Source organism: Phaenicophaeus curvirostris, chromosome 5, assembly GCF_032191515.1.
Source record: "Phaenicophaeus curvirostris isolate KB17595 chromosome 5, BPBGC_Pcur_1.0, whole genome shotgun sequence".
Lineage (NCBI taxonomy): Eukaryota > Metazoa > Chordata > Aves > Cuculiformes > Cuculidae > Phaenicophaeus > Phaenicophaeus curvirostris.
This window is the reverse complement of record NC_091396.1, coordinates 66020031-66040333: the sequence shown is the minus strand read 5'-3', so window position 1 is coordinate 66040333 and position 20303 is coordinate 66020031. Positions and strand designations below refer to the sequence as shown.

Genomic DNA, 20303 nt, shown 5'->3' with positions numbered 1-20303 from the left:
CTTGTTGCTATATGAAAAGAAGGGCCTTCCAAACCCTCATTTGGGAGAAGTATCCAAATTATAAAAATCTGAAATAATTTATTATCAAATCCAGAATTTAAATAAAAGCAGAAATTTTCTTGCAAAGACAATTGAAGAAAGTAAAAGAATAAAAGCATGCACTCCAAACTTAGAGGTGAAGACAAATATACTTATCTATACAGGCACTGGCAGACGCAATTTAATTGTTACTGTTACTCATTGTAACACACACCCCACCCTACAATACATTTTTTTCATTCACTAATCACTGAGGTACCAATATTTAAGAATGGAAAATTCAATATTGAAAAATAAAACCTAAAATTGAAGCCTTTTTCCAGAAAACTATGGCAATTTTTTGTATGAAATGTTAGTATACTTATAGGATTTTACAATCTACATTGGCTTTTTTTTTTTCTGGAACCAAAAGTCGCGTTCCACAGACCGGTTCTTTGATAGAATGTTCACTGTGTATGTAATACAGTCAGTAGACTTGCAAATGAATCGATATATCTTGGCTATCAACTGGCACATCTTGCTGGTACCAAAAGAACTCGAAGTCTGAAACAACCTGTTTTAATTCTGAACAAATGCGCCATGCCAAAGTGCAACAAATATGTGCGACACTCAATGAGACACTGACAGAAAGAGCTGCATGGAAATTAAGTCCACCTGCAAAGCAATTTCGTACAAATTGCATTGCATGCAAAGGACAACTCTGTGCTGTTGGGACGTCAGTTGCTTGATGTGATGGTTTCTTTTAACGCAGCCATAGTTTAAGACGCAGTGCATCAACTCCATTTAAATAGTATCTGAACAGCCTCTTGTCTCGCACAAAACCAAGGTTTTCATAAAGTTTCAAAGCAGACTTATTTGTGATTTCTGTTTCCAATACAACCTTTAAGAGGAAAGAAAAAAAAGCACATCACATTAGAAAGCAGTTGCAATTACATGACTGCTGAAGCAATTTCAAAGCTTTCATTTAAAGGTACATTTATTAGCAATGAGTGGAACTCATTTTTCTTGTCATGACTTCAAGTAATTCCCCTCCATCCCCACATTAAAAACAACCACGGCAGTTAAGCAACAACTGTCACTGCAAGTAATTTTCATTCATATCAAGATCTTACTTCTTTACTGAAAACAGTATTTCAAATCATTACCTAATAGCTAGGGCAAAAAAACCCCAACCCCTACTGACCAAACCAAACCCAATCTCCGCCTCCCAACACCATCCCCCTCCCGCAAAATCCCAACATACCAAACAGCCAAACAGGTCAGGGTCCAAGGCATACTTTGAATTTTGAATGAGCAACTGAACTCTTGCACGTCGCAAGAACTTGGCACATAAGGTTTTGTTTAGTCATTTAATATCTTTGACCTCTAATTCAATAGATTTAGACCTAGATACAAGCTTCGGTGTTCTACAGCTAGCTGTACACAGACATTTGTGCTCAACACAAGCATCTCAAACTCAAATCAGAGTGCACACCAGGAAGAAAAAGCAGCTTTTTCCATCTTCCCTCCCTCCCGCCCTGTTCGTAAGATTCCAGCTGCAGGAAGACCTCTCATAAATAGCTTAGATGAAATTCAAGTCCAAGAGCAGCCCAAATTAAACAGAGACTCAAAATTCTCCTAGAAGTTTCAAGTGCAGAAAAAAAACTACACTGGCATTTACAAGAAGTTAAATACAAAACTGCTGATGAATTGTTTTCCCCTCTTTTCCCCAGAAGCTCTGGCATAACTGGTAAGCTGTGTATCTTCTCCAAATGATAAAAATCAGGTTTGCTTCTTTACAGTTGAATCGTCTGACTCAATTATTTAAGGGTTCTGCCATTAAGGACAGATTGTAGTTGTGGAAGAACGCAGGCTGAACTGACAAGCTGACTAGACTGCAGCTGCACGACAATGTACGTTCACATATTAAACAAGACCTGGTAGATGCTGCAGAAAGATCACAGAGTGAAAATACAGCCCAAGCAATTTCTGCAGCAAACCAACGATCATCGCTGGGGTTAGGTCCACTAATGGCTATTTCTAAACCAGCATTTGACACCCACTCCATGTAATCAGAACTACATACATAAAACCACCTTAGTCCAAAAAAACATCATCTACCCCACCGCAAAACCCAGGACTCCCTTCAAATAAAAAAATGGGAGAACTGGTTAACATTCCCCTCAACCCAGGAACAAAATACTAGGCCTGTATTTCCAGAGCAGTTTAAGTCAATCTATTTTATGCCTTCTACACTGCCTTCAGACTTGCATTTCCATTCTCCCTCACTTCTGCCAGCTCACTAGGTTTGTTGCGGAGCTACTTCTAAAAGCAGGCTGGTAGGGAAAAAACCTTTCCTTTTTCTCTCCATCAGGTTTGTTTTCAGCAGTCAGAGGAGCGGCCAAGACAACATAAAAGAGGGAGGCAACCAGCAGTTAGACTGGTCACCTTCAATCGGATTTAAAACCCCATTTAATGTATATATTTGTCCAGTACTCAAATTTCAAGCCACTCTAATCACATTCCAAAGGATAATTCTCGCTGTGCTTCTCAGCATAAAAATGCTGAAAGAATAGTAAACCTGGGGCTAACGACCCAACAAACAACATAAGACTTGGAAGTTTGTTTTCTGAAAAGGAAGAGTCACACATTAAAACATTAAGTCAGATTTCTTCACTTACAGCAGGACAGTCTGTTGTACTTGCACAGTTAGGACAACCTAATTCAACTCTACGTTGTATGGCAAGAATTCGTGTCCTAAATCAGGTTTACTACCTTAACTTTCAAAAGAAAGGCAGTACCTAAAATATAACAATTAATACCTTAGATGACTTGTAGAATAAGAAAAAACTTGCACCTCAGAATACTACCACCACTGAGACTTGATCGCGTTCTCTTGACATGCTTAATTCATTAGAAGGGATAACAATTTATAACAAATTATGAGAGTGCAACAGTTTTCCTGAAGAGTGCTATTTTCTACACTATTATTGTACAACTTCTAATTCAAGCTAAAACAAAGCATTATGCCAAAGAAGAAATCTGACCCTTGTAAATCCACTGAACAGACTTATTTCAACTCCAGCTACAAACGTCATTCTCTCTCATGAAAGTTTAGTCATCTGGCAGGGTGATATAACAAGTCTGCGCTCAACTGCAAGCTCCCACACCTTGCAATGCTAAAAGACTTCTACTCTGCAGATCACTGAATTTCAGGGAGTGGTTGAATGTTGAAATTCAAGTTTGTTGGAATCCCACTACCTGAGTGAATGCTCAGCTTGAAAGCAAACGCAAGAAACTTGCTCCAGTACTTCTGAGGAAGACTCAGCACAACAAAATTCCCCGATCTCAACATCATTACAAGAAGCAATGGTTTTAATACAAGGAGTAACGGTTTTAAACTATGGGAGGGTAGATTTAGACTGGATATATGGAAGAAACTTTTCACAATGAAGGTGGTGAAACGGTGGCATGAGTTACCCAAGGAAGCAGTGGATACCCTGTCCCTGGAAACATTCCAAATCAAGTTGGATGGGGCTCTAATCAGCCTGATCTGGTTAAAGATGTCCCTGCTTCTGCAGGGGACTTTGGACTAGATGACCTGTAAAGGTCCCTTTCAACCCAAAGCATTCCATGATTCTATAACATGTTGCACTTAGCTCAAAGGGTTAAAGACTTGTTTCTACTCTCTAAAAGGAAACACAGTCATATTTTGTTCAAATCCTGTGTGATATTTTCAATCAAGCTCCAAGCCCTCAATTATTTACTTCTGGTCTCATAGGGTCTATCTTGTTGTACGTATATGCCCATTAAATCCTCTAACACCACAACTGCCTCCTCCCCTGGAGACCAGCGAAAGTCAGACTGGACTTCACAGCATTTTCTGCAAGTTGCACCTTTCTGAAGGCTGCTACTTTCTTTTATGTTTTCTCTTAAATTTTATGGGCCTAACATTTTATCTCAACGCTTTAATTTTAATTGGCCTTAGAAGCTAGAAATCTTCTATAGTGAGAGTGGAGTGCAACATTTCTTGTTATTACGCTTTCATACTCAGAATTTTACCTAAATGGAAGAAAAAAAGACAGGTCAAAGCTTCTTGCTTCTTCAGTCCAAAGCCTGAATGAACTCAAGTTTAGAAACCAAGCCATTGTAGCAACACTGCTAAATCAAACAAGCCAATGAAGAAAGCACTCTGAGAAGAGGTGGCTATTCTTACTCATACGTCTGGCGTATCAGACTTGAGTTATGGGTGCTTGTCCAGTGTCCTAAATACGCTTCACCACCTTAACTTTTAAAGAAAAAGCTAAAATGCCAACAGTTGGATAATTTCAAATAGAATTATATAAAACATGCATTTAGTTTTTACAAGCGTGGTACTGAATTAAAATGACATCATCTGAAGTGGTCAAATGCCCCTACTTCAAATCACCCTAAAGTTTCAATGGAAATTCTCATAAGAAGTTGCAATACCTTTTTACATTCTACATTTTGCATAGAGAAGCTCTTCAAAGTCCCACTTAGAAGAGTTTCACTTCTTTACTTATTGCTTTATTTGCCAGTTAGATGGTGCGTTATTTCAGTAATACAAAGTCAATGCGTCGTATGAAATTACTTAGTCATTTGTCACAGATGGAAAACCTACATACAAAGGAACAACTCCTCCTTTCTAATTGTGATTAAGGGTTGCAACAGCTCCACTTGAACATCTTAAGCAGGATGATTCTTGAAAACTGCTTCTCAGTAAAAACTAAAGCCATTGTACAAAACCAGACAGAAACCCCAACTTGCTGGAGTTAGCACATGCTTCCCTTTTTTTACACTGGAAGAAAAATCTCTTTAAAACTTTGTAGATGGGAGCAAAACTATTCACCTTCACCTTATCCATTTCCATAGTTCACATCATCTATTCAACCTGCCCATGAAGTTATTCTAAATCATTGTGATGTACTGGACACTCAGGCCATTATAATCTTGAAAAACTTCAGTTTGGTGCCCCAAATATTAGAATTCATTTAACATCACATGCCTAAGAAAGTCACTAAGGTAAAAAAATAAAATAAATTAAAACTAAAATCAAAGACCTCTCCAGTAATGTTATATCCAGAGACGCCAGCTCAAAGCATGCTTTGAGTACTTTCTTCAGGCTTGACGGCTATTTCTAGTTCAATTGCCCACCTCCAACATCAGATCACTTCCTTTGTTTCTATTCTAACATATATTCCTGTACAGCTCCAGGGCCATCTCCTCCACACAGATTCCACCCTAGTCAATTCACTTCACTTACTCATCCCACAGCTTCTTCAAGGCAGGAAACAACCCCTGGCTGGAAAGATATTGCCTCACAGCTTTGAAACATGGCATAAACTGCCTCTTGGGCAGCTGGCTGACCACAGTAGCTTGCACTGCAAGACACCTGTGTTCCATAAGGCTAGCTTAGTTTATTCCCACTAAATTAGCTTACAGGAGGAAAAAAAAAAAAAAAGCATCCTTAATTACTAAAATATTGCAGCATATTTTGAAATGCCAGCACACCACTAGTGACTTTTCAAGATTGTCACCTATGGTGTTGTTGAAATCCTTTATTTTTTAGGACTTACTGTTGATACCTCAAAAGTCCAGTCTACGGTACTTTGCAAAATACACATTGAACTAAGCATTTATCAGATTACATGCCTCAAATTATTAAAAGGCATTGAAGGGATTGAAGGGAAGAGTTTCCAAGCAGCCATCGGGAAATGTTTCATGATACCCGCAGCTGCATAATCATGATTTTAATCCTTTTCCAAGCAAGTTTCAGAAACCATGCTGTGGTTTTGAATTGCAGTTCATCAAATAGCAGAATCTCTTTGTTTTCATCATGATTCTGGTTTTAAGTGATGCAGAGAAATATCTTAAGAACAACAGAGATGATTATTCACACACCTCACAAAGACAAATTACTGTGATGCACAACTTTGGTTTCTGGCTTCTGAATTGATACCTAGAGCTGATCATTCTCCTAACAACTGTTGTAAAAATTGGTGCAGATAAAGGTCTGTCAGACGAAGCTTTTAATGCTTGGCTGGTTGGATTTTTCAGATTCTGCTCATGGCTGAAAACTCAGCAACCTACCATGTGGTACAAGTAACCAACATCATCACTTGGTACCATGTACATCAGGAAGAAGCCTACATTTGGTAGCGAAGAAAAGAAAACATGCACTATTGGCTGTAGATAACCTGTATATCAAAAAGAACTACACGACTACATCAGATTAGTATGAGTATGCCTCTACTGACCTATGTAGAAATTCAGAAACACAGTCTGCTTGTGCTCCACATTGTCAGGGCATCATGAGCTCCCATTTCAAAATTCTGCGCCAGCACAAGACTCAGCTGATGCAAAAGCTCCCAAGAAGCAGGGCATAATTAGTTCAGAATCTTTGTCCCACAAACACGGCTACACAGTTTCCACACTGGAACTGAAACAGGTCTCCACTTCCAGGAGCTGGAATTGTAGTGCCTCCAACTAAAGAGGGACAGGAATACTCACTGAAAAAACGCCCTCTGCTCTTAGTACAAAGCATTTATACAGCACCACAGATTAAAAACTGAGTAAGGTGTAATGAGGTCTCGCTGCAGCCTGGCCTGCAATCCGTATCATTTATTTCATTTTTACAAAGATAAACATCAAGGAGGACTCTTGGACTAAAATTACAGTGGTAGAAAAAAAGATAGAAACAGGAGAGGTCCTCATGTATGTACCTGGTTCAGAACCGAAGTTACATAAGAAGGAATACATACACTAATAAAACATATCATAATTACTGCAGCTCTGGTAGCTTGAGTAAAAATAGCCAGTTCTACTACTGACTCTAACAACAGTCAGCAATTCACATCTCTGCACCTCGATCCTCCAACGGCGATACGAACAGTTCGATATCATTCCTTAATTATGTTATTAATTTTTTAAAAATCTGGAATACTCTAGGAAAGGCAAATGAATTCAAGCCCACAGTGGAAAGCAATGGGAAAAAAAAACAAGACCAATCCACTTTTCTTGATTAGTGCGATGTAGCGAGTAGTAAAACAGATTAGAGCAAAGCATATTACATATGATGATAGAGGCAGCAAGCCAAAACAGAGCTTAAAGAATTACAGAACTATCAGATTGCACTATGCTGCCTGAGTACAGAATAAATTACAGAGGGGGAAAAAAAATAAAGACCCAAGTGAGCAGAGGCATGAAGGAACCTGAAGGGAAGAATAAATAGCTCAAACAATGAATGAAGTCAGAACACATGCAAGGATGCTGCAAGAGGCATAACACAAGTGGAAAAATAAACAGAGTACGTGCCAGAAGTCCTGCACGAAAACCTGTAGTTTTGCATAACTTGGCCACATCGCAGCAGGACAACTGAGGGAGCAGTTGAAAGGAGATAACAGAGAGATCAGAGGGTCATTATCTAGGGACACGCTGAAATGACAGTGCTCACAGATCAGGAACAAGCTCACAATTGCATTGTAGCAAGCAATAAGGGAAAGATAACTGGATTAAGGAGGATGGATGTAGGGTGAGTTCTTCACAAGTTACACATGGCGCATAAAGATAGTTATCTGCTTACTATATATAAAAAAAGGTAGGGACTGTAATCTGGTAAAAGGAAAGACTAATAAGATATAGGCCAGAGAAAGTTTGACAGTGATTCATTCACCTTTCCTTCCCAGTTTTCACTGACATGCTAAACCATGAGTGTTTTGTTATTGCTATGTAATACAGCTTCGCGCTGTCAGAACAGCTTGAGACTTACTTCAATAAAAACAACATTCTGCAATCCTAAAGCACATACTGTTCCAGTACCTCTGTGTTTTCTGAAAGCATGGCAGTATTACGCACGACATGTAAGTTAGACTGGTCAGCAGCACCTCAAACTAGAGGAACTTTGGAGGAACACATGCCTGCGACCAAAGGCCGAAGCAGCAGCACAAAGTAAAACAAAACCAGAAACACTGAATTTGAACCCTTAGGACAAGTTTAGAAAATCCATCTGCTATTTGTGCCATATATTTTTCTGAGGTTATTTTTCCACTTATTATAAAAGGAATAGCTTCTTACCAACCCACTCCTCACCTAAAAAAAGTCCTGTAAAAGAAAAACCTGTGAAATGAATCCATATACAGGAGAAAGCAAACCATTTACATTAGGAAAAGTTTTCATTATAAAATCTTACCTCATCACAATCTCCTTCAACCATAGCATAAATAGCTTTCTTAACCAAGTTTGTACCTGAAATACAGATTTCAGTAAGTGTCAGAGTCGCAATGCAAAAGATGCTTGTTTATACATGACTAACGTGTACTAATCTACACGACACCTGGGGAAGGCAGGGGGGAAAGGAGGAAAGAAAGAAACGAGAAGTTGCAGTCAAGCTGAATCTGAAGTCTGAACTTTAAAATAATCCATAGTTATCCAGAGACTCAGTTTGAGCGCAAGACTAACACAAGGATATTAGAACCAGGCTTCTATGTTTAACATAGCGTTATATATAGCCTTCCAAGAAGTGATTCATTCCTTTTCGTTGCATTTGAAGTCAAAATCTGCTGGCACGTACTTGAAGGACATTCATCTTCCAAGGGAATTTCCTCTTACTAAAACAAATGCTTCTACTAGTAACAGAACTTATGAAACCACTTTTCTTGTGGCTCAATCCCATTTGGATTTGCTAGTATCTTATAACGAGGTTCAAGCCCATCCCTTCCCCTCAGCCAAGCATTAATTTAATTCTTTATCATTATTTTTAATCTATTTCACAACAGTTCTACAAATGCAAGATCCCTACCTGTCTGCAGAATTGAGGTGAAATTGAAAGTTGATTTCAAAGTTATTAGTGGAAAAAACTGCTGTTCAATGAAAATACATAAATTTCACTTTCATAACAAGGCTAAGGAAAAGGAAAAAAAACCCAAGGAATCTAGAGAATGTTTTAAAGTAGTCTCAGAACTTTAATCAGTTAAGATTTTCATTGAACACACGACAAAACTGTACTGTAGTTAGAACAAATCTTCAGATTAACAGCATACTTCGAGGAACAGCAAGGTAGCAAAAGTAGGGAAAAGTCAACACACGATGCTAAAGCAAACAAGGCTTTATAAATTCTATTTATACAAATTCTAAAATAATGAACTGACTAAAGCAAGGGGAAAATATTGCAGAGATCTTTATAATAACAACATTAGTTCTTATTTACTTAGGAATGAAAGCACCTGCAATTAAATTATAGCAGGCTCCTTCATGACTGCTAAAAGGAGAGACAGTGATTTCTCGGTATCCTCTCTCCTCTGCTCCGCTACAGAAACCACCAATGGCTTTTGAATTGCACTGAAGTGGGGAAAAAAAAGTACATGCTTGGACAGTCACGATAATATGGAGTGCTTCAAGTTTTTGGGAGAATTTTTTTTTTTTTTTTGAAGATGAGAACAAACACAAGTGCATTCTGCAATGCATCACCATCTTTTTTTCCACTGCAAGTAATTTTATGTCTTTAATCACAAAAGTATGAGCTGTTCAGTCTGAATGAGTGGTGAAGCACATTTCTAGCCTTTAAAGCCAAGGTCTACTTTTTAAGTCAAAAACACGTTACAAATTTCACAATAACTGACACAAAAATTTAGGTTCCAAAGAACTGGTCTTTAATTAAAACAACTAAGTAAGATAATTGGCGTTAGAATGAAAATTCCCTCATCAGAGCAAAACCAATTGATGAGGGAGGGCAAACTCTCTGCTAAGAAAGATTTCTTTTGTCATTTAACTTCCCAACAAAACAGATCTGTTTCAGTCATTCAAGCAGCAATACACAACTATTTTTCTTCACTTGTTAACACAACAATGAGCTACATACATTCTCCCCAGCAGGCAATATACGTATAATTGATAGGGGAAGGCCAGGGAATAAGTTCACTGACAAAAGACAGACTGAACATAGAAATACATGGTAAGGGCACAGAGAAAAATGCAAAGCAAGTGCCACTGTTGTCATCCTTTGGTGGTAAAAGGCAGAGGTAAGGGGCTGCTGACTGACTTTCTTTTTAGCAGGTGTCAATCTCATAGGGCATTTCAGGTTATTTTAACAAAATAAAGCCACTGAGGAGCTTGTGCGGTTGAGTAAGGTGGGGGTGACAGACAAACCACCACACTGAGTTCTACTTAAACCTTTATGACAGCTACAGTTATTCCAACTACAGGATTTAAGTAAGAAATAAAAAAGGCTATTCTTACCAATTCCTTTTCTTCTGTATTTGGAATCCACTGCTAACATGGCTATATAACCTCTGCGGAACATCTTTTTGTGCATATCCAGCTTGCAGACGATGGCACCTACACACTCCTCACCTACCATGGCCTTAAAGACAAACATACACGTATGCATTCTCAGTTTGTGATATACAGTGCTACCAAAAGTAGTAAACCCGTTCATTTTAAGTGAAACAGTCACACAAAACTGGTTTTCTTAAGCTATAAAAGTAATTAAATAAATTTTAAAAGCATCTTCCAGAAGTACAAATAAGATTAAGGGACTCTTATGTCTTTATTACATTCAAATAAAGTTACAGTCAATGATCAACCAATGAATCGTCCTGGAGAGAACCACAGTATTACTCTATGAAGTCTACAGGCAAGAACACGTGTGAAAAAAAAGACCAGGTTAAGGTAGAAATTACTCTTTCACATGCGCTGCCACAGAGGAAAACGGTCCATTCCTGTTTTATAGTGATCTAAATTTTCACGTTCAAGCGCTGTGGTAGATAAGATGCTTAATTTTTGTCTGGTTTTAATGTCAGGGCCACAATGAATCACAGAAAAATGTTGCTGTGCTTAATCATTAGAAACTGTCATTTTCAGCTACATGACGCCCAAAGAACAAACAAAAAAGTACACAGCTAATTTCACACATTTTAACTGTTCAGAGAGTCCATTTATGAAGAGCTATGCACTGACAGTTAATCCCAACAGTATTGTCACAAGAAGTGTGGTCAAGGAGATGTTGTTATTCGGAAATAGTAACAAAAAAACACCAAAAGAAAAGTACTCAACTCTTCCCCAAACACTCATCAAACCACCCGCACAACCACTGCATTCACCAAAATTTTAGCATGAAATACATTAAAGACTGTAAGGAAACCTAAATCACATGGTAACTGAAGCATTAGGCAGCGTGAGAGATTAATGACATCATAACCTGCAGCAGTAAAACTGAACAATGCTGCAGAGCAGGATAGCATTCAAGGGGAGAATGAATTACTACGCACCCAGGAAAGTCTGACAGAGAGAAAAAAGAAAATCATAACTGTACATGTGGGTGTATAAGGGGATCCACAGGCTCTGATAGACCTGTACCTGCAGGGGAGCATCAGCCTCCAACTCAAGTGGAGCAACTAAACCAGGACTGAAGCACAAGACTTTGCTGGTACACGCGCTTCTGAATAATCCAAATTTACAACACTTCAGTTTGTCAAATGAAGCCAGCGTTGCCAGGCCTCAGCACAGCCCACCTGTGAGCCCAACACTCACATCCCCTAAGTCTACAGTGTACACTCTGTAGCCTTCCATCATCTGAACCTCTTTGTACGCAAGCTTGCAGGCTAAGACTCTAGGTTTTCATTCACACAGATCATATAATGGTTGGACTCGATGATCTGGTGGGTCTCTTCCAACCTGGTGATTCTATGATTCTATGATATGGAAGGCACAGACCCTCGGTTTTTTCAACCCAGGAAGACTAATGTCTTCTTGCATCTCTACCTGGATGGAGCGGTTATTAACCAAGTTACCTGCCAAGCAGGAGCTGCACCAAAGGTGAAATGAAGCAACCCGAAACGCACAAGCTGCAGTTATGATACAGCACAATCCTAACACCATTTCTAACGTAGTTTAAGCTCATCAGGCAAATCTAATTATTGCTAAGGTTTTATTTGGCAGGAAAGCACATTTTTAGCAGTATCCAAGAACAACCCTGAACAATCTAAACAAACGGTTTTCAAGACAACAAAAAAACCATGACATAAATGGATTGAAACACACTGCCTCTAAGCAGTCTTTCATTTGTTCCAAAACACAGCTCAGTCCTTGCAAAGAAAAGCTGCACTTATACTAAAACTGTATATGCAAAGTGTCAGCTCAAGGCAAGTTCTGTATCTTGACTCTGGCCTGAGAAAACCAGGGAGTTAAATAAACAGCAGCCTCAGACAGACGGTTCATAACATTGCTATAATTATGCGCAGCACCTAGATGTAATCTTATACCTCACAAAAAAAAAAAACAAACCACCACCACAAACTAGCATGCTACAGTTATGCTTTGCCCTGAAATGAACATGTGCAAATTGTTGATCCTAACAGCCATGAGGAGAATTTAAGATTTATTCTTTTTTAAACACACTTTAAGAGTGGTGACATTCTAGAAACTGCATTATCTGTGGTTTTTTCTTGTTTAGGGAACTTTTCTGAAAAGCTACGTTCATGAATCGTATTTAAAATGACAAATGAACAACACAGAATTTTGTTTCAGTGATCAAAGGAGCAAATACTCACTGGTTTTACCAATGCTGCCAGAGACCTGAATAAAGTATGACTTTGTTACCAGTTCCCCAAACACTTAAATCCACTTCTCTGTCTTTAGGCAGGTTAAGCCTGCCAATTAATCTAGAGTTGTTCCACTTGGAGAGGGAGCGATGTATCATTTCCACCTCAATTTGAGGTTTTCATTGGCTTTCCTCTCATTTCCAGCTTTAGGTAAGGTTGGAGAGAGGACAAAATGAACATAAGACATGATGTAAAAAACTTTGTAATTTATTTCTCTGGAGAAGGTTAAACTGTGTAAATAAATAAATAGAACCAGACTGAAGAGGGGAGAACGGGGAGCAGTGACAAAAAGTAGTTGCCACACCACGCCACTTATGAAAAGACAATCACATGCCAAATACTCTATTCAGGTATCAGAGTACTTCTAAACATACGAGTTTCTACAAAGAGAGCTCAGCTCAAGTTACTATTCTGTGTTATAAACTCCACAGACTGCTATAAGATTTACTTCAATCGTAAGGTATTAGCAGGATTAACATACATGAATTCAAATCCAATATTTGCATCAACTTTGTTCTTCTGAATGAGTTTAAATGTTTAAAGCAAACTAGATTTTAATATCTTCGTATTGCAATCATGCATTCCTAGAATAGTTAGCACAGAAACGTCTGTAAATCAGCTGTAACATTACTTTTCACAAAAGTTAAACAACTGGCATTAATTTCATTAGCAAAGATGGCTTTATGTCTGCCAGCCAAAGTCTGTGCATACATTTCATATCCAGATCTTTTGACATTTGTTCCCATTTAAAGAAGAGTAAAACAACCATCTATCCGCTGGAAGAGAAATATTTTGCGATTCAAATGCCATAGAACCTGTGCTACTGCAACACAGCTTCCCTTTCGCACACGCACCAAACTCCCTCCCAAAGAATCACAGCAAGGGCTCCATGTGAATGCTCTGGCTTACATTTAGCAATCGTGTTAGAGAATGCCATTAGAGGATACATTTAGGCTAATGGTTTTAACCTGAAGTCTGGCAGCTCAGTTGGAGCTCCTCACGATAATGGGGGGAATCACTAAGTCACTCTGTTTCCACTCTCTGAAACCCGACACGAGTAATTCCCTCCTCTGCAAAGGCATTGCCAGAATAACCACATAAGCTGTTGTTATGTACTCAGATGCTGCAATGACCAGCGTTTTAAGGTAGATTTAAATGAGATCTTAGGAAGAAATGTTTTCCTGTGAGGGTGGGGAGGCCCTGGCACAGGTTGCCTAAAGACGTCATGGATGCCCCATTCCTGGAGGTGTTCAAGGCCAGGTTGGATGGGGCTTGGAGCCCCTGACCCAGTGGGAGGTGTCCCTGCCCGCAGCAGGGGAGTGGAACTGGATTGGCTTTGAGGTCCCTTCAAACCCAAACCATTCAATGCTTCTGTGAATTTTCACGAAGCCACTGTCACTGATAGGTGGCACAGCAAGCCTCTATCTGAAACCCCAGTTTTTCCTCAGAGGAAACTGGAATAGAGAGAGTTTTAAAATTGGAAATGGAAGTTACAGAATTTCTTCCTATGTCTACCATGAGGCCAGGAAAACTTCCCAGTTTCCTAACTTTTCTGGCTCTTCTTTTATGCCCCAAGTTTTCAGGGAAAAGGGAAAAGGGAAAAGGGAAAAGGGAAAAGGGAAAAGGGAAAAGGGAAAAGGGAAAAGGGAAAAGGGAAAAGGGAAAAGGGAAAAGGGAAAAGGGAAAAGGGAAAAGGGAAAAGGGAAAAGGGAAAGCAATAGAAGAGAACAAGATCTTAACTGCAGTCACTTAGGATTTACAACACATCTAAAACCACTTATATGGAATTATTAAGTTACTTTCAAACTTGTGGAAGTTTAAATTATAAATGCTGCTATAGCTAGTGGCAACGTTAAAAACCCAATAAGAGAACAGATTTTCCAGATTGTTCTTAAAAGGCAGCTGAGTGGTGCAGTATCATGAATTATAGGAGAAGTTACAACACCCAGCCAGAGCTCTGCTTTTATTATGTCCCATCTTATCCAAACTTTGGCACGGAGCAAAGTTTCCTAAGCTCACCTCTCCCACGCTGAAGTATTTTGAAAACAATTTTCTGAAGCATTTAATGTATCAGCTCTAAATAGAAGGTTTAGAGCTTTAACAATGCTCAGACTGGAAGCCACAAAAACATTTTCAAAGGAAGCCTCAACTTTGAAAACATATTTACAATCCGTAAGTGGACAAAGCTGTAGTGATGCTTAAAAATACTTCATGTCAAACAGAAGATACCTCTTTTCCTCTGCCATTTTTTGACAGAGAAATGAGTTATCATCGGTCATTTGATGAGAAACTGGGCTGACAGAGCTCCTGGGAATAAGTAAGATCCAGGCACTTAACAGCGCATCCACACCTAACGCACAAAGCGAACTTGCTCTTCCAAAGACAGGCGACACCTGAGTTTAAGGCAAGAGTCCTAGTTTATGGAGAAGGTTATTAACCTTGCAACAGCTCAGTCAGATAAAGCTGCAGCCTAACACATCAGAACTGATCGAGCACTCCCAACTTGTTACTCCTAAAGTCAGGAAGACAGTTACACATATGAATTTGACATTAAAGTGAAGAGGTTCTGAGGATTTCCTAGTACTTACAGGTCTTTTTAAAGTGGAATACAAGCTTCTTTTTTTAGCGTACCATTAGGAAGTGGTTTGATACAGCAAAACCATGCTAGTGATTACTTAGGACTAGCCCTGTGCCTTCCCTCCAGCTGCGCATTTGCACCTCTTCCCTCTCACCTGCTATGAATGTTTGAAGCCTTAGACCAATAGAAATCTGACCCTAAAAGACACATACCCACCCACCCACCCCTACCTATAAAGATAGGGTGGTGATGGGAGGGCTATCGTAGCTTCCCAAACCACAAGGCTTTCCAAGAGCCAGGAGAAGACAGCTGAATAGAATGGGCAAGCAGCCCATTTGGTCGCACTAGCCATCAGAGCAATCGTGTGCTTTGGGAAAGCCAAGCTAAAACTCAGCAAGTTTCAAACCTATGAGATAACTAATCATCAACAGGAATAATAATGATAATGGCCACATAATACAGCTCTGCTTTGTCAGGCATCCAAAATACTAGATACCAAAACCATGGTGCGTAAAATGGTATACTGAATAAATATTAGCAAGGGACAATTGCTGATCACTTATGGAAAATACACATCCCACCTTCAGTTTAGTGGTGTTCATATTTTCCCCTCACATGTTGAAAGAGGGAAAGGAGCCCACAGCAGTGCAAAGAAGACAGAGGAGTATGCACTGGCAGGTGCTAAAAATGGTGATGGTGAAAATCAGTAAAGGAACTGACTGAACCCCTACCGATATTTTTTCAGATAAAATCAAACTCCAGTCTAACTCCTTTCCCCAAGACCAGTAAAAAAAAAACAACAGAAAGCCTGGAACTAGAAGGGTGTGAGACCACAAAGCAAAGACAAATCATTCTGTGAGATCAGGCACTGTGTTTCTGCTCACCATCCTGAGACTGTTCGTACTAATTGGAATATGCAGTCCTTGGCTGAAGATAAATATTTTAGTGACTTATTAGATAGAAGTAGTTCAGGAATCCATTAACAGCACGAACAAATTTTATAGAACAGAGTGTCTTCAAGCTAGCCTCCAAAAAGCAAACCTTAAAAATATGAAAGCCAGTCACAAAAAAACACCCATCAAATTTGACTCAATGTACTGCAAGAGCTTCAGATTAAGCAGATGACAATTTACCAACAGCTTAAATGGGAAATTGTGAAGAACTGCTCAGAGTTCAAGTGAAGTTTTGTTGGTCTTCAAGGCTATTAAAAAAAGGTGTCACTACAAAATAAGCTGAAGACACTGTCTTTTCCTTGAGTGATACCTTCTGCTTTGAACACACTTGTTAAATATTAGAAGGCATCTGGTTTACTGCTCTGTCACACAACTTGCCATTGCTCTTTTCATAACAAAATTCTCAAGTTACTCCCTGACAGAAACCCAAGGATTTAAAGTCTAAACAGATGCACTGTGATCTAACAGCACCCAGCACTGCTCTGGGATTACCAGCAACACACATGATGCTGAAACTATGGACACTTGTAGTTCAGAGGGATTTCTTTTCAGGATGAAACAAACCATTCACATACACAGCTCAGTGCTAGAAAAATGCCATTCTGCTCTGATCAGCATCCTTATAGTGTTAAACATAACTTTGCATCAAGCAACATTCTCAAATATTTTTGTATTTCTATTTTGTTCCAGAAAATAACACTTTGCTCAACTTCCTAAAATCCCACTGTACTCTCTTCAGGGTTTTAAGAGGCACAGTTCTGAAAACCTTCCTATGAATCACAGAAATCCTGCTATAAATTATACTAGACCTTAAATAAAGAACATACAGGAAGTTTAAGGCCAGATGGATTCCATTAGCCTCACCTCCTGTACTCACATCCTATTAAAATTTTACAGAAAGACTCCCAAATTGAAGGGAGTCTTGGCTCTGGCTAAATCCTGCCTTTCAGAGCGGTGTCCAGCCTCAATTAAAACATCATGAGATAATTCATCATTTACCTTTGCAAGGAAGTGGCGTACACTCCCGTAAATTTTCTGTTTTGGAGACCTAACTTTTCCTAGGAGTGAATCAAACACAGCTCAGCACCCACCGTGCACATTACACCTCAGGCCAACTTAAACTCACTGTCAGGTACCTGTGGACAGATTATCATCCTAAAAGCACATTTTGAACACGGGTTCTTCCATAAGAAGTGCTAAACATTTAGAAAGAGAGGGGGACAGCTAAATCACTTCTTTTAATAGTGCAGCAGGATGAATATAAAACTAACTACATCATTAGTACAGTAAGGCGGTCTAAGCAGCATTTTCTGCACGCTGCATACGGGATCACATCTGTGAGAAGCAATACGGTTGTACTGGCCTTTTTTAAAGACAAAAATGCTTACCCTTTAAGAGTGTCTGTCCATGTACCACTTAACATTTATATGCTAGACACACTGAAGTCTGTCTTAAAACCATTGTTCAAGAATTACTAAGGCGTCATAAGACACAAGTGGACTAAGCACTTTCTTCTTAAAACAAACCTAGGAACTGAGGCAGAATGATAAAAAGAGCTACCAAAGGTCACAAAAGTCAATGTCAAAACCAAGATTAAAAGCCTTGAACTCCTGGATCCCAGCTCTGTACTCAAAGCCTTTCCCCATCATTTAAAATATCTGTTAACGAACGGAGCGACACTCTCTCTCTCTGTAGGTGTCTTCTCTACTTATAAAACCACAGGTCACAAGACGACTTCAGCGGGAAGACAGGACTTCCAAAAAAACTCGTGGTCTTATCCAATGAGGGATTATTATAAGTATTTGCACAAATACCAACCCTTTAATCCTCCCCTCCCCAGCCCCAAACCACTCCCAATTCCTGCCCTCCCTGCCCCCACCGGCACTTACCAAAAAGCAAAGTTGTGGCCAGTTGTGGATAAAATACCTATATGTGTAAATGGAGTAGGGTTCAGACAGATCTTTGGTGATCAGTCTCATGATATCGGGCATCTGCAGCTCTGACTCGTATCGGACGTATCGTATCGTTAGGTCCTCCTCGGGCTGAGAGTCCGTTCCCGAGCCTTTCAAACTGCAAGCTGCTGCTAAGGACCTGGAGAGTAGCTGCTGGGACTCCTCCTCCTCCCCTCCTTCATCCCCCTCCTCCTGCTCTTCCTCCTCCAAGCCAGTCCCTCCTGCCAGTCCATTGCGGGCTGCAGTCTTAGCAGCAGTCGTAGCTGTGGCAGCAGGCTGGCTCCTGTCCCCGGTCGCTGCTGTTGGGGGAGAAGGAGGAGGAGAGGGTGCAGTCCTTCCCTGGGGAGGGAGGTGGTTGGTAAGGGGGGACGAGCACGGTGCTGCGGTCGGGGGCGATGACTGCTGCTGTCCGGAGCCCATTGTTTTGCTGGCTCGCTTGTTCTCCAGCCCCTCGGGGACCTCCCCTGCCTCCGAGGAGCTGAGGATCTTACTCTTGAGGGAGGCCCGCAGGTGCCGCAGCTCGGGGCTGATGAGGCCGTTGAGCTGGTGGTTGTGGTGCGGGGGGTGATGGTGGTGGTGGTGGAGGCGGTGCTGCTGCTGCGGGCCCCCCTTGCCGCCGTCGCGGCCGCCTCCTCCTCCTCCTCGTTGCTGCTCCCGTTCCAGTCCGCCCGCGGGTCCCTCCTCTTCCTCCTCCTCCTCCTCCTCCTCAGCCTCCTCGTCCTGGGCGCCGGTGCAGGCGGTGGCGGCGGCAGCAGAGGAGGTGGAAGAGGAGGAGGAAGCAGCCCCCCCTCCTCCTCCGGGGAAAGGGGAGAGCGAATCCCCCTGCGGGGAGAGGACGCTGCTAGGCCCCGGCGGTACCTCGGCCATATCCTACGGGAGAGACCGACACAAACCCACGGAGGGAGAGGGCGTCAGAGGAGACGGAGGAGAAAAAAGGAGGGGAAAAAGGAGAGAAAAAGAGGGAGAGGTGGGGGGGCGGCCTCCTCACCGGAGCTTGGGGGGGGGGGAAGTGGAGGGGGGGGGGGGCGCGCGAACAAAGGCAGCGACGGCGCCTGGCCCCGCCTCGCCGCCTCCTCCTGCCGTCCCGCTCCCCCCGCCGCCGGGTCCCTTCCCCGCTGCCTCGCAGGGCCACCCACCCGCCGCGGCCTCCTCCTCCTCCTCCCACTCCCGGCCCGCCGCCGCTCACCCCCGCGTCTCCTCAGCGCCGCGGCTCCCACTCGCCGCTCGCCCCGCGGCCGCCAAGCGCGGCCGCCGCTGCCGTAACCCGCGGACAAGTTTCCTGTCCGCTTTTGCGACGCTTCCTCCCTTGGCGGCGCGGCTTAGCGACGGGGGGAGGGGCGGGGAGTGGGCTTGGGCTACGCTGCAAGTGGGGGAAGCGGGAGTGGGCGTGGCCAGACCGGGGGGTGGGCGTGGCCAGATTACATCGGTGAAGAAGGGAGGGGGCGTGGCCAAGGGGCGAACGGAGCATAGACGGGCTGGGAGTGGGCGTGGCCAAGGCACGGCGGGGGCGTGGCCACATTATAAAATGGGCGTGGGCACCCGTGGGCGGGGCCAGGCTGCCCGGCTGTGTCCCCGCCGCCCAGTGCCTTCGTCCCGCTGGGAGCTGCAGCCCCGCCTAGAATTATAGAATCATAGAATAACCAGGTTGGAAGAGACCCACCGGATCATTGAGTCCAACCATTCCTATCAAACACTAACCCATGTCCCTCAGCACCTCATCCACCCATCCCTTAAACCCCTCCAGGGAAGGTGACTCAACCACCTCCCTGGGCAGCCTCTGCCAGGGCCCAATGACCCTTTCTGTGACGAATTTTTTCCTAATGTCCAGCCTAAACCTCCCCTGGCGGAGCTTGAGGCCATTCCCTCTTGTCCTGTCCCCTGTCACTTGGGAGAAGAGCCCAGCTCCCTCCTCTCCACAACCTCCTTTCAGGTAGTTATAGAGAGCAATGAGGTCTCCCCTCAGCCTCCCCTTCTCCAGGCTAAACACCCCCAGCTCTCTCAGCCGCTCCTCATCAGGCCTGTTCTCCAGCCCCTTCACCAGCTTTGTTGCTCTTCTCTGGACTCGCTCCAGAGCCTCAACATCCTTCTTGTGGTGAGGGGCCAGAACTGAACACAGGATTTGAGGAGCGGTCTCACCAGTGCCGAGTCCAGAGGGAGAAGAACCTCCCTGGCCCTGCTGGTCACG

General features: G+C 42.1%; 1 protein-coding gene across 3 annotated transcripts; it reads right to left on the bottom strand.

The window, feature by feature from the left end:
• Positions 1–52: 52 nt before the first annotated feature.
• On the bottom strand, positions 53–19448 carry NAA30 (N-alpha-acetyltransferase 30, NatC catalytic subunit). Of its 3 annotated transcripts, XM_069856881.1 has the most exons (5): positions 19305–19447; positions 18056–18988; positions 10273–10396; positions 8228–8283; positions 53–919 (listed from the first exon to the last, which is right to left on the bottom strand). In XM_069856881.1, the coding sequence occupies exons 2-5, from the start codon at positions 18983–18985 to the stop codon at positions 782–784; spliced, it is 1248 nt and encodes a 415-aa protein (XP_069712982.1). In that variant the 5' UTR covers positions 18986–18988; positions 19305–19447; the 3' UTR covers positions 53–781. The 3 variants fall into 3 exon arrangements, with proteins under 3 accessions (XP_069712982.1, XP_069712983.1, XP_069712981.1); XM_069856880.1 differs by lacking the exons at positions 53–919; positions 8228–8283 and adding an exon at positions 8512–9536 and having other exon boundaries at positions 19305–19448; XM_069856882.1 differs by lacking the exons at positions 8228–8283; positions 10273–10396 and having other exon boundaries at positions 19305–19448.
• Positions 19449–20303: the final 855 nt, after the last annotated feature.